Source organism: Triturus cristatus, chromosome 3_2 (assembly GCF_964204655.1).
Source record: "Triturus cristatus chromosome 3_2, aTriCri1.1, whole genome shotgun sequence".
NCBI classification, from domain to species: domain Eukaryota; kingdom Metazoa; phylum Chordata; class Amphibia; order Caudata; family Salamandridae; genus Triturus; species Triturus cristatus.
Window position 1 is genome coordinate 98,047,048 of NC_140584.1, and position 15,282 is coordinate 98,062,329.

The 15,282-nt window shown below is 43.3% G+C and overlaps 1 protein-coding gene across 2 annotated transcripts in view; it reads left to right on the forward strand.

The window, feature by feature from the left end:
- Nucleotides 1–15,282, forward strand: part of SEMA5B (semaphorin 5B) — an 834,612-nt gene that overhangs the window by 774,063 nt on the left and 45,267 nt on the right. For both annotated transcript variants that reach the window (XM_085647318.1, XM_085647319.1), the window contains 2 exons: nt 2,905–3,054; nt 3,867–3,911. In XM_085647318.1, the coding sequence (XP_085503444.1) occupies nt 2,905–3,054; nt 3,867–3,911 (195 nt within the window). The remainder of the gene's footprint in view (nt 1–2,904; nt 3,055–3,866; nt 3,912–15,282) is intronic.

Consider the following 15,282-nt stretch of genomic DNA (forward strand, 5'->3'; position numbering starts at 1 on the left):
CATCTGATTCTAAATGTCAGAGGACTGAAAGGATCTCAGAAGGTATCACCTCCTTACATTGGCTTCCAACTGCAAAACAGGTCCAGATACAATCTTAGGCTTAATCTTTAGACGCCTTAATAATCTGGCTCTACTCTGCCTCTGGGAGGAAGGCAGCAGACATTGCCCCATTTTGTCTCTTCAAACAGCTAATTTAACACTTGAAATTAACCAAAGAGCTCAGTTTAGATATAACGGATTTCCCGTAATTGGTTCCTTGGGAAACAAAAATTACCTTTCGCTATAAGCATCAGGAAAGGTGTGAAATCTATCACTTTTGCAAGTAGGACTTGGTCAGATATGCAGATATCCTTGTTGGGATATCTGCATATCTGACCAAGTCCTACTTGCAATTTTTATTATGTTCAGGAGAGCCGCTTGGTACATTTTTGTAATGTGACCCATGTAAAAATTTGAAAATAAAAAATTCTGCCTCAGGTCTGCACTGCTGTCATAAGTGAGAGTGTCCCTCCTACTTCTGCATGTTGGCAACACCAGTTCAAAGGGCCAGATGTGTGACCGAAAATTGCATAAGCAAACGGGTTTGTGACCCGTTTGCGCACGCAAAACTCCACTGGGTCATGTACTAACACTATTTTGCGACTTCCTATTAGGAAGGGGCATTCCCTTCCTAATAGCGACCTCACAAGCCATGTACGAATGTTTTGCGAGCGACAAACACTCACAATTTACTGCCCTCTTCAAGGGAAGGGGTTCCCAGGGGACCCCTTCCCCTTTGCAAATGCAGGGGGGAAATATTTTTTAGGGGCAGGCAAACGTTTCATTTTTTTTTTTTTAATGCATCCTGTTTTCCTTTAAGGAAAACGGGCTGCACTTAAAAGAAAAAAACTGCTTTATTTAAAGGCAATCCCACACATGGAGGTCTGTTGAGCCCAGCAGGCCACCATACCTGGGAGGGCCAGCCATTCTCAATGGGGCCGCAAATTGCGAGTGCCTCATGAATATTGATGATGCATGCAATGTGCGACCCCATTGGGAATCGCAAACAGTGTCTCTGACACTGTTGTACATGTCATTTTGTGAGTCGCAAATTGCGACTCACAATTGAGCGCAATTTGCTACTCGCAAAATAACATGGTCGTACATCTGGCCCAAAGACTCTACTGAACACTACAGGTGGAGCGGATGGGGCACTTGAACTTTTGCATACTTTTTCTCTTTTTCTGCTGCCACATTTGCTACGTTTCAGCCTTCAACAGCTCAAGGCTTTAATCTTATCTCACTACATTATGACCATTTTAGACATTAAACTTTAAACATTTTGAACTGGTGGAGATATCGTGATTCACTCTATATATTTTGATACATGTTTGCACCTTGGTTTAAATATGTCGTGACTTTTGTGTCAGTCTTCTTGAAGCTAATCAGAAGATAAAGCGTATTCTCATGTTCTTAGTCTTATGCAGTGCTCTTCATTAAATATGTGTACCCAAATATCTTTACATATTGCAGCTGCTGTAAAAGAAAATTTAATTTCAAGGGTTTAAGGTAAAATTACAGCAGTTTCAGAATGTAATCATAGGTTATTAAAGTCGGGCCCATTGGGGGCTGGTGGTTGGCAAACATTGAGAAGAACAACGAAGATGGTCAAGCATGTCAAACAAAAATCACCATAATGACCAAAATGTAACAGGAAACTAATAAAGATGGTTCCAAAGCTTTACCTACTAAAATCCTATACCTATTAATTATATATTGAATAATGTTTCTAAAGAAAAGCATATTGGAGGCCCACACCTATAAAATATGTATTTGCTGCTAATGAAAACAGGTGAAGCTCTCACCTCTTTCCCTTGTCTGATTTCATAGCCAGGAAAAAATAGAAAAAGAAATAAGAGTGTTAGAGACTTTTGAGTAAAGTAGATGTGTGGTGTCATAATTTCAAACTCATAAATAGATACCAATGTTTCATATTGCAGCTCGGTGAATGGATGTTGCATTGTATTGAAAATGGGTTAATAACTCCGGGAAGGCTGGAAAGCGCTTTGATTGTCATCAATACTCAGTCGGAGTGATTGGAAGGGTGTTTATTGGAGAATGCTCTATGTGAGAGGAGGCAGGTGAGGTGCATTAAGGTTCAGGGACATGCTCCAAACATGGAGCAGCCTTTGTAGCAGTACTTAAGCATGTAATGTTGCAGAGAGTCAGGATGGATGCAGTTGCCCATACCTACTTTCCAATTTATTAGCATAGATCATAAACTTAAGTGGGCATAGTCTAGGGAAAAAAGCCATGTTTCTTGTGCTATCCGGGAATCGAGATGTTCGTCAGTACTCCTTACTCGAGGAGGTGGTGAGTTTTAAAATGTGCCTGTCTGGGTGGAGAATGTGTTTCCACCAGTTGGTGGTTTCTTGAATAGAGATGCAAAGAGTAAACTTACACATCATAGCTTTAAATATCGATGGGTTACTCCGCCTTCTGTAATTTCAATATTGATTAAACAATCATTATTCATTTGGGTAACATGAACACTTTTTATTAAAAGTATTAAGTGAAAAAGTACTTTGTGGTGCGGTCTAAGACCCCAGTTTATTATTAATGTTAACCGCTTGTTGGCCATTGGGAGTAAGAATAAAGGTAGACCGTGAAAGCCATATTTAGTATTTTGGTGTGTTGAAGTGATTGCCTGCCAGCAAATACAGAGAAACGCGTTTTACAGCATATACAAAATCAGGAGGCAGCCCTTACTTCACAGCGCCTTGAAGTATGTATCTCAATTCAGAAAGAGCCTGCAATTTACAACGTTGTAATGACTAGGCCGATGCCACCTTGTGTGGTCATGTTGCATTGGTCGCTTGTGTATTGGTGTTTCCATGTCCTTATTCATCTCAATTCTCTTTATAGGTGGTTGGGCAGCGTGGTCCGAATGGACACTGTGCAACGAGGAAGGGATTCAGTACAGAAGCCGCTACTGTGAGTTCCACAACCCTGGCCCCTCCCAGTGCAACGGAAACAGTACCCAGTACCGAGAGTGCCTGTACAATGAAATCCCTGGTATGTACAACCCCAACTCGCAAGGCCTGTAACCCTGGAAGAATAATGGAAGGCACAACTGTTCTTTTTAAATGCATACTAATCCATTTTTTTGTAGCCAATGAAAAAACTTGTTACAGGTGTTCAAAAAGAGCGGTAAAGAACAGTGAAGGTGACTGTCCCCCTCATATGTTGCACTATTCAGCAACTTCATCCCATAAGGTTTCTCTTGAAAATGGTTTTGGTCAGTGCACCGTAATTATGACATTGAAAATGCTGTACCACTTTAATAAGCAAAAACAATATATTAATAAAGAAAAGGTACAAATCTTTTATCCTCCCTCAGAAAAAAAGACATTTCCTGCTGCTTGATGACAAGAGGCAGAACTTTCATTTTAGTGTCTGCTCACTGTTTCACAATTGTCATTGTTCGCACCAAAGAAAATGCATATGAAAATACACATTCTTAATTACCAACTACACACAAAACAGCCCCTTGTTGCAGCGGTGCATTGATACATTTTAACTGCCAATCAAGTCAGAAGGAAAACCAGTTAGTATGGAAATGTTCACTTTGCCCATCCTTTTTGCTTCAGTGATTTTGGGCAACATCCACAAACCTGCCATGATCCTACAACAGTGGCATTCTAAAGGCGACTGTGTCAGAGGGCTTGTATTTTTTATACTACACAATAGAGTGCATTTTTATTTTTACTTGCAGTATCACTGATGTAGCAGCAAATGCTAAATAACAAAAAATATTGAATGATTATATGGTGATTAAAAAGTGGCTTCTCAGAAGAATAACTTTCTTTTTTCCCTCCTGTGCTCAGTGATCTTGCCGGCATCCAGCATTGATGAAAGCGTGCACTGTGGAGGTAGAGTGAACTACATTTTGTATTTTAATCTTCCTCTTTATGAATCTGCCTCTGATTTAATTCAAGACACCTCCGGCGACAAGCATTAATCTGCAGCTTCCCATGCAGCGGCGAGCTCCCAGCCCAGGGGAGTCTAATTGTCTGGGCCAGATTGCCAGGATGTCATATCACCTAATTCTCAATGTCAAAAAAATAGATCTGGTGGTCCCACGCCAGCCCTCCCTCCCCCACCTCTTCCATCTTCAGCAGCGTTTCAAAGCGACACTTTCTGCTGAACTGTCTAGCAGAAATATTGATGGCCTGGCTAAATGTTTTTTTCATTTGATGACTGAAAACCGAGCCTCAGTGTTTCAGCCATTTCTTAGCAGGGCTGTTCAGTGTATTGCTACTTCCATGGCCTGATCATTTAAGGACAAATAGATTGGAAAGTCCAAGGCTTCAACTCAAAGAAGGGAATTGCTTTAACTTTACTTAGAATTTGAGACTTTGAAAAACGCGAAAATGATGCATTTTTTTCTTTGTAACTGAATATACCATGTGTACATCTCCTGCCTGAGAATTGTGGAGATTTTCTAAATTGACACTTGAGCCAAAATGCGCACCGCTAGCACACCAAAGAAAAGGTGCACCTTTGTTTTTTCATTTGTGCGGGTAAGCTAATTTCTGGCATTCACAAAATGGTGTCATTTGGCATATGGGTAAAACTGATCTGAGGGGGAGGGCTTTCTAGAGTGGGGATGATTGCCTAACTGGGGAAACACCAGCAAAGTTGTGAGTTAACGGGTTTTGACAAACTTGTGAAAGTCATGTTCCCACATTGGACCTGATCAGGAATTACTCCTGACAAGAACGTGTATAAGACCCTACCTAAGGCAGAAATGGTGAGGTTATAAGATAAATTGGTAAAAGCTTTTCCTGAGAGAAAAAATACTTCCCCATTAGAGAAACAAAATGATTTAAAGTGCAATGCACTTTTGAGTTATACCTACTCAAGGAACACTTTATAGGTGTTACACTTCTGCATGTGTAACTATCTACATATTGAGTATTCCTGGAAAGCCGAGACAATCGGAGGTTTTCTGGAGTACTCCTGAAATTCCCTATAATTGAAGTCTCTTGGAATAAATATCTTTTTGAATGGGCCTTTTAATTATTTTCCTGTAGAATAACTGCTTGATAATATGGGTTAATGAATAAATGAGTTTCAAGGCATGTTCTTGAGATCAGACAGTCCCATAGTACATCTGCTGAGATCAGACCCCAAGATATAAGCAATTGGGCTGCTAGTACCGAGAGGATGCTTATACAATACTATGGACTTTATATGAGGACTTAACGAAGAAAAAAAAAAGGTATGTTCTGCAGCCTGAAGGGAACATCGTACATGGCTGGTGTTGGTGATCCAGAGTGGACTGATCAGGTAGTGTACAGGAGAGGTCCCTGCAAGTGTACTGGGGAGAGGCACTGCAATATGCAATAGCCAATCAGTGCACCCTGCAAATGGAGGAACAGCGCACCGCACTAAAGTAGGTAGGGGTGGCAGGGGAAGGGGATAAACACAGAGTTGCTCTAGGCCCCACTAACTCAAATGTGTACCAATACCAAAGGCGTCGCATGTCAAACGAGGATTGTGTGGAAGGAAAATATATATATATATATATTTGTAAATTTGTTTATTCCGTTTTCTGTCAAGAAAAAGTATACAAGTAACAGCGCAGCTCAAAACATTTAGGTACAGACATTCTTATTTAGCTATGAGCGGTAGGTGTCAAGACCGAGCAGGGGGTTTTCAAGAGACAACACGGAGGGAGGCAGGAGGGGAAGAAGAATTTTTCAATGCTAAAAACAAGCCAGGGCGCGAGGAAGATGAAGAGCAAAAATAAATGGCAGTGCAGATTTGATGGATGCCACTGTCCTAGCTTCTCTTCATCATTGAGCCCTTCCCTACTGCAAAGTTAGACTGTGCGCTCCTTCGGCTCTCCATGTGCTCTCCAGTGGGCCCTTTCCCTTTCTTCCTAGGGTTAGCGGGCCCCTTAATGCTTCAGGAAAAACTCGATCTTCTACCAGGATGTCTGAATAGTGACAGACGTGGTCCCAGCTGATAAATCTATACCACGATTGAGCCATACATCATTCGACAGCCGGGCAGAGTGATCCCCCTCACTGGCAGCTTGCAGAGAAATGCTCAAACTGTGACCAGGAGCGGAGCCGGCTCGTCGATCATCTTCAGCCACAGGCGCCAATCAAAGCGTGAGCTGGCAGAGCTGAGAGTGCACAATGGGGGCTGGCTGCGCAGCAGGCCCTCACCTTTAAAATGCTGATGGCAATGATAGGGGAGTGCCAACGAGTGCAGGACACAACATTAACTGTTGGAAATATTTCTGAAGAGCAGAGGAATTCAATTCTATTCAGTGTGATCCCAAGAAAATTCCCCGCACAATGATATTCGTGCTCACAATGGGTCTTTGTTTCAGAAGAAAAGGGACCCATTGTATCAACATGAATAAATGGAGAACCGCGTGCCAACGTGTCACTGCGAGACCATTGTACCAGTGGCTCGACGAATATGTACTACTTGGAAATCGCTTCACGGATGCCCATGGATGTATATTCGAAATGAAGTGAAGGGGCATGTGGAATACTTTCTAGCCAGGCCATAGGTGACTTAGAGAGATGGAGGGAGACCTTGATTTGCCCAGAATTTCATTTAGTCTACAGAGCTGGGGCTTAAATTTAGAAGTGTGTAAGCCCATGCCGGACTTTCCACCACTAAAGTACACCTTTCTCCAGAGCACATGCCCATCCTTTAAAAAGGTATATCGTCATGGATGCATGAGCGGAAATGATTGGTAGTCCTCTCCCTGTCTTGTATAACAGTAGATCAGGGTAAAACGTGGAATTCGAGACATCAAGGATGTGGCAGATCAGCTTCTCAGTACATGAAAGGGTTGGGTGACAAAGGGGCCTATTCGCAAAAACTGTTGTAAATTAGGGCATATCTTTTACATACACATGCATGGTGGTAATTGAGCTATTTAGGCCCTGATTAAGAGTTTGTTGGAATCTAGGCGCTCTTTATCACGCCTGATCAATAACGATATCCCTAATAAGTTATTTATTTGGGGGGATAAATAGCAGCAATTATGAGTTTGTGGGAGATAGCATGCGTATTTTAATGCTTACCACACAAAAATCCAAATGGTACTGTAAATACCGTACACTGTTTCCCTTCTAGATTCCAGAAGATTTGACTTGCCAAAATTTAACAAAGGATGAGCTATTAGGGGCATCCGTCATTACTGGATGCGGTAAACACCACCCAACTTGTAAATCTGACCCCTGCACAAACACTGGGTTTACTCAGAGGTCTGTAATCTTCGGACCACTCCTAATCAAGGGCACAGTGTTTTAGCTGCTTCACTAACTTCTGCAGGCAAAGGGTTGGCATGTCTTAAAATGGCTGACACTTTGTCCTTCATGTGCATTGTGAAAACACAAGCCATTGGGGCACTTTCCTACACTTTTGGCATCAGAGAGGCCTGTGCCCTCTGGGTGTAAGTTAGTTACATGGATAGGTAGGGAAAGTACATTGCAAAATGTTTTTGAATACCCACAGAGTTATGAATTTGTGAGTGCCCACTTGATACTGGGAATCCCCACATGTCTAACCCCTGTTACCACTTGTCGCATGCATTTATGCATAGTTCACACTTTCGGAGTCAAGTGTAAAGCACACAATGGTAAGTATCACCATTATCAGGCGCAAGTCTGACTTCCATCTGGAAATAGGTTTAGTGAATCAGTACAGAGCTTGGTGTTGGTGTTCAAGAAATGTTGAGGAGCAGTGGGTTCGGATTAAGTATCTCACTGCATTAGGGCCCTAATGTAATAAAGCGGTAAGACATGGAAATACTTGCCAGTTGTGTGGAGCGTGATGAGGAAAGGTGGGTGCAAGAAAGGTGTCAAGAGTACAACTAACAAGGAGTCAATTGTAGTGTCAAGTGAGGATATGTAAGTGCATTAGGATATTACAGCGGGTGTGTTGGCTGGAGACACAGACAGAAGGCGTTTTGACTGTAGCTGAGGTTTACACCTTTGTGTCCATGTGATTGGTCAGTGTCCCATTATGTAACCTGTAAACACGGTGTCTTTGTCCAGGTAGGTGTTGAATTTAAATACAATCTCATATTCAGGAAATACACAATATCCAGTCCTCCTTGGTAAGTTCAAATTTCCTTCGAAGATTTGCTCAAAATATACCACACTCTTCAAGAATTCACCCCTGAAAAATGTAAGGCTGTGATTGAACCCCAGAGTGAGCTGTGAAGTGCACAGTGGCACAAGTGGGTATTAGGAGTCTCTGATTGTTAGCAGGTGTCCAGAATGATATGTTATGGACTATGCTACAAGATGTGGGAACGGTTTTACATACAGAACTTTTAAAAGTTTTTTTTTTTACACCAATAATTCACCATAAAGGTATGAAAAGTATGCCTTTGCCAACATCACTTCCATTAACTCCCAGGCAACCATCAAAATATGGAAACATGCCTTTTCACAAAATGTTCACGAATTACTTTTTTCCTTAGATTGTGCCTGTTTTTATAGCAGTTTTAGAAAATATTTCTTTAAAGGTAAATGAATGATTCTACTCAATGACTACATTTTAGATCTTATGGTCACTACCGAATTCTTTTGTTAGCTCTCTTCATTGTCTTTTTGGATTGTTTAAGTCGTGAACCCAAACCCATCCAAAAGTGGGACATTAAAGTAGCACTTTCAGATGGACATAAAGAATGCGTCCGCTTACTTTCTCAGCGTAAAACAATTGAAGTATTCAATCCAAAGAATTTGAGGCAAAGTTGTACTCAATATGTGGTAGAGAAAGTGAGCCTTACTAGGCTAGATTCCCCCTCTGGTAAGGAAATGACAGTTGGAGGCCAGTTTAGTAACACTCCTTCATGTTAAGAATATTCTTCTTGTCTATAAATTGTCCACGGATTTTCATGGTAAAAATTTGGAAATCTGGAATTTGTTTTTCAGGATCTATGTTGTTACAAATTTGTCTCCTTTCCTATGGATTTATTGATTTTTGGCCTCTGTGCTTCCCATTTTGTAAACAATTGTAAGAAAGGGTGTTATGTTAATGTAATATTACGTGTCAGCAAATTTACAGATGTAAATCCACATTTTGTGAAAAACAAAATGTTGTTTACACTCCTAAATGAATATATATATATATTCCTAAGCTTTATGCTGAATCAGGGAGCCTGCTGATGGGTCATTGGTGTTTGGTGTGTTATTTGATATGGTAGTTGTTTGAATGTTGGTTCAAGTGGACCTTTGCCCAACATAGATAGAGGTCTGTGCGTGAGGAAACCGCTATCATTGAAAACATAGACTGAAGTGGTCGTTTTCTTAATGGTGGTTGTGGAAATGGTGTTCAAGAAATTAACCCGACAGTCGCAGTCTGGTTCAGTGAGTGACCACTAGAGGCTCCAGAGTTCATTCGTCTGGAATGGGACCCCGCGCCATCCTCCTCCTCAAGTTCCTCTGCTAGTCCCTAACTATCTTATCAACCAAAATGGACAATAGGCATCTTTTATTGTCCCTATAGGAGGTTGTGGGACATTATAGCTAGCCAAGGCAATATTATTTACCACAAGCTTTGGCGAAGCCACTGTACATCCTCTCAGGGGAGGTGGTTCATGTGGTAATATCTATGTCAGAAACTAGCATCCCAATGACTTTGAAAGGGGAAATCCGGCATTTTTTAAACACATAAATTAAGTGGGAAACACACACCAGGAAAACCAAAAATGAAGAAGGGGTAATAGAAAAAAGAAATCTAGTCCACGAGAGAAGCTACCACATCAGGGTTCCAGGATACTCATTACATAAACGTTCAAAATTATCTGCAAATTTAGCTGTTGAGTTTTAATGTTGGCTGTCCTGGGCATACATTTTTGCGAGCCTCAAAGCTAGAACTCCAGAGCCCATTGTAGGCATTTAGAGCAGTGTAGCACAACATCTTGGCGTGCAGCAGCCCAGGCATGCCGCTCCCTGCGGCAGGAACATACTTTTGCAATCACCAAGGTGTATTGCTTCCATGCCTCATTTCGCTGCTGTCAGCCTGACACATCAGCTCGTTTCAGTTCGGAGGGTGAAAGGAAGTGGGTTGGGAGAGCAGAACGCGCAAACTTATTTAACTCCACCAGACAGCTTGCGGCCCCGACACTGATTGCATTGCGGCTTCTGTCAGTGGAGGATGTAATGTGAAAACGTGTTGGCAATTAAATGCTGTCACAACGAGCCTTGGTAGGATTAGAGGCATCTGAGAAGTAGAGCTTCACCAACCTCTAACAGGTGTTGAGGAAATTACTGGCGGCAGCTTTTTTAGCTAATGAGCAGGACCCGCACAAATCCCACCGCGGCACGAGTGCAACGGCTCTGCAACGTGTGCAGGAAAAAGAGTCCCTGCACAAGTCTATCCTGGACTGGGCTGAGGGAGATTGTAACACCCGTCCTGTACAGTCAGTGCTTCATTTGAGCTGGTGGTTTCAAGTGGGGTCCACTGGCATCATATTTGGGGACCAGGAGTTATCAGACTTTGCCCCAGAACAATGGAGAGAGAAATGCAGAAAATGGGAGAAGAGAAGGAAAGAAAGACGGTGGCAAAAGTTGAAACCACGAGCGGAAAAGAGAAGGGACACAGAGTGAATGGTGGTGGATGAAAAGCATGAGGTAAAACTAAAAGTTGACAGCCTTGATATTCTGTATCCCTGATACTTGGTTGCACCGACCGTAGCTTTGTGAGAAATCTTTGAGCCCTGGCACTTTACTTTGCTTTACGAATTAAACACTTAGTACTGTAAATGAGATAGGGTCTAGGGCACCTTCTACTGACTCTCAAACCAAGAGACCCCGATTCTAACTCAGGCATAGCCATTAAAACAAATTTGTATGAATCTTGACAAGTCGTTTTTAATATAGGTGCTTGAGTTCCCTGATCTCTTTAACCAGGTTACGCTCAGCAACAATCTAAAAACCATTTGTATTTGCTATACACAAATAAGTATTATGCAGGGGCTTCACAAGCAAGGAGAAGGTAATAATCACTCAAGCTCAAAAAAAGGACTGGCCAAGTTACATGATACCATGTCAAAATGTACATCCACGTCTTTCACCTGATGACGTGATTAGATGATTTTGATTCCACCAACTTCTGCGTAGGCTTTCATATTTAGTCTTACTTGCCCTATATTTGGTGGCAGACCATTATTTTTTTTTTTGCAGAGTTTTATATAGCGCAAACTTGACCAGAAGGTATCGGCTATCAGAGCGCTTTACATGAGCATCAGTTGCGTTATATACAAGGACACATTCATTTTTGTTAGGCACGGGGAAAGTAAGTGATTTGCCCAGAATCACAGGACGTTGAGCATCGTTGCCGAGACTCAAACCCGGTTCACCAGATTTGAAGTCGACCACCCTAGCCGTTAGGCCACATCCTATCTCTTACATTGTTAACATGATGCATTTCCAAACCAAGGTGACAGATAGGAGCTGGTCACTAGACTGATGGCGGTGGATTCTGAAAACCTGAGTTGTAATCCTGGCTTCCATACTTGAATAAATTGTGTGAGATTGAATAAAATGCTTAGTGCCACAGTTCACTTATGTACCAACATTGAGAATGGGTGCAACCAGGCTAACCTCTTCTATGAAGTGGTATGTAAAAAGAGACTGGGTATTTTCTTTCAGAGCACACAAAAGTGAAGATGAGTAGGATAGGAAAACGTGGACCAAAATGCACCTTAATTAAATTGATTTCCTTTCAGTGGGCCTTTCAAAAGTAACACTATTGTGCTATAAAAAATCTACGTTTCTTTAGACAGGATAAAACTCTGAGTTGCATCCTCTTACAGGAAATCATTTAGTCATGTTAACATTATTGTAAATAGTACAATTGTATAAAATTTACAGTGCTAACCTATGTGCACACTTAACGGACGGTGGTAGTATACAGATTTATAGATGGGGAATAGTGATTTACTAGGATGTTTTTCCCAGAGGGGTTCTGCGTGACATCACATAGACAATGAGAGCAAAGCTAGAGTTGTCTATGACATCACTCAAAACCCAGAGGTGAAAAACATCACATTAATTCACTTTTCTCCAATCTTTAATTTTGTGTTATGTATGACTCCCCAAAATCATCTCCCCCTGTTCAACTGCTCCGCATGGGGCATAGTAATGGTGTGGAACCATACATAACGAGGCCTTTTCTCTCGGTCCCAAGTTATTTACCTTTGGTAAGATGATTTTCTCTTTCACCATCCTAGCACAGCGGTCCATGAACACTGCATGCCTTTTGGGCTGAAAGCAGCAAATTGTATGGCGAATCGATAGGGCAAGTGCTGTCATTAGTTTCGGAGGAGATCCAAGCCATACTCAAGCAATTGCTGGTAGGCGATAAGCAGCGTAGTTCACCATCAGACACGACCGACTCGCTGGGCAGAACAATTTCATTGTCAGTGGAACTAAGACACCATTTCTGGCTGAGAACCACTGGCTTCTCAGGGGATGTCCAAGCCTCGATTAAGGACATGCTCTTAGATGGCTCTCACCTTTTTGGTGAGAAGGCAGACTCCGCACCAGTGTGATTCAGGGCTAGTGGAGTTACGGTCAGATCCATATAGCCTATCCATAACCCCTCACCCACCCCAGTCAGTATTTCGCCCAATCCGTGGCTACGGTAGGGGCTACCAACAGTGTCCTTTCCTGCCCAGTTATGAAGGCCAACAGGGTTCCCTGCCCTTTTGTGACCATGGACGCGGTTCCAGCAGATCACGTGGGACCACCAACCAGAGATCGGGTCAGCCCACCACCCATCACAGCCTTCAAATCCCTTTAGATTGCCCTTACACCAGCATGGGCACCCAGTGAGAGGCAGGATTCACCATCACTTGTCCCACTGTAAGTCGATAGCATACGAAGAGTGAGTTTTGCAGATACTCCAGAAGAGCTACTCCATCCCTTTTCTGGAAACCCTTCCTCCCATGCCACCTACTTACAACCAACTGATGGAGGACCACCTCTTTTTAATCTGTCAGGAAGTGTTGGCTCTTTCAGCCAAAGTAGCCGTTGAGAGGTTGCCAACATCAAACGTAGGTTGTGGTTTTTATGCATGCTATTTTCTAGTGTCCAAAAAGAACGTAGGCCTTCCTAGACTTGTATCTTTTCAACCTCTTCCTGAAAAACGAAAAGTTCAAAATGCTCACGTTAGCTGAAATCCTGTCTGCTCTGGACCCTGTAGAATGCATGGTGGCGTGGGACTTGCAGGCCGTCCTGCCAGCACAGGCACTGCCTGCGGTTCATGGTGAGCAAAGTGTTGGCAGAAGTTACAGCACATCTGCTGTGGTCAGGGGTTGACGATTGGCTGTTGAAGGTGGGCTCACCCAAGGCAGTAGTCTCCCACCTCTAGACTCTGGTGGACCTCCTGCATCTGCTGGGGTTTACTATCAACGTACCGAAGTCACACCTCACTCCCACTCAGAAGCTCACTTTCATCGGTGTCATTCTGGTCACACTACAGTTTTGGCCCTATCCTCCTGAACGGCGAGTCCAGGATATTCTGGCTATGACTCTGATGTTTCTGCCTCTATCCTAGATTTTGGGGAGACTGACTCTGAGGCTGTTGGGCCTCATAGCGTCCTGCATCCATGTTGTAAAACATGCCAGTTGGCAAATAAGGGTTCTGCAGTGGAACCTGAAGTTCCACTGGGCACAGCATCAGGGGAAACTCTCCAACCTCGTCCAGATCTTGGAGGAAATTGCAAAAGACCTGCCGTGGTGGCTTAGGGACCGTGATCGAATAAGCAGCAGACCCCTTGCCCTTCCCCACCCAGAGCTGACAGTCGTGACAGATGCGTCACTCCTGGGTTGGGGCGGAAATCTGAGAAAGGTGGAAATCAGGGCACCCTGGTCCCTGGCGGAGTCTGGGCTTCAATCAGTTGGCAGTGAAAGAGTATCTTCCTTTGATGAAGGGAAGGCTAGTGTAGGTGTTTACGGACAACACACCCGCCATGTGGTACTGCAACAAACATGGTGAAGTGGGATTGTGGACCCTTTTGTCAAGAGGCCCTGCGCCTATGGACATGGCTGGAATGTCAGGGCATTTCCTTGGAAGTTCAACACCTGACGTACTCTGATTACTAGGGCAGGCAAACTCAGGCGCCGATGCCTAGCACATCACAAATGATGTCTTCGCCGAGAGGTGGTGCAAAGTCTCTTTAAAGAGTGGGAAGTTCCTTGGTTAGATCGGTTGGCCACCGCTGAGAAAGCGCAAGGTCAGCAGTTTTGTAAGCTGAGGTTTTCAAGGCGGTTCTCGCTCTGTAAACGCTTTTAGTCTCAAATGGAGCTCTGGCTTCCTGTACGCCTTTCTGCTAATACCACTTCTGCCCACAGTTCTCAAGAAGATCAGGAACGACCTGGCCCAAGTCATTCTTGTGGTTCCAGATTGGGCACGGAGAAATTGGTATCCTGGTTGGTATCAGGATGCCCCTTTGTTAGGATTTTGTATTGCAACAGCTTGAGAGGGTTCTGCACCCGTCTCTGCGCACCATCCAGCTGCACCCATGGAGTTAGAGCTGTGACAGTTGACAGCTTTCGACCTTCATTCCAAAGTTTGTGATGTTATTCTAGCAGCCAGGCATCCTTCCACCAAGATACTTAAACGCCTGCCATTGGGACAAATTTGTGGGATGGTGTGCATCCAGAAACATTGAACCATCTTTCTGCACCATTATCCCTTGTTTGTCTCTTAGTTCTTTATTTGGCCAGCAGCGCTCTACTGTGCACTGTTAAAGGTTATCTGTCTGTCAGTTCAGCATTCTTGCAGTTGCCGGACCAAACTTATTTGTTCAGGTCAAACATTGTGACTAGTTTCCTCAAAGGACTACAACAGGTGTTCCTCCTCCAGGCTATTCATCATGACCCAGTGGAATCTTACCTTCTTCATGTTTGCTCCCTTTGAGCCATTACACACAACTACCCACTTCACTTGCTGAATATCAATACGGCCTTTCTAGTGGCCAGAACTTCAGCCAGGAGGGTCCACGAACTGCGGTCCCTCTCTGTACACCCTCCTTATACCAACTTTTACCAAAACAAGCTGGTTCTGAGGACCAGTGTCTCCTTCTTTCCAAAGGTTGTGACATATTTTCATGTACGTCTAAACATCACATTGCCTTCCTTCTTTGCTCCGCCTCGCCCTTCTAAGGAAGAGGAGTGACTCCACCACCTGGAACCAAAAAGATCGTTGTCGTTCTACACTGATCGAACAAGAGAGTTCTGGTTGCATGTTCAA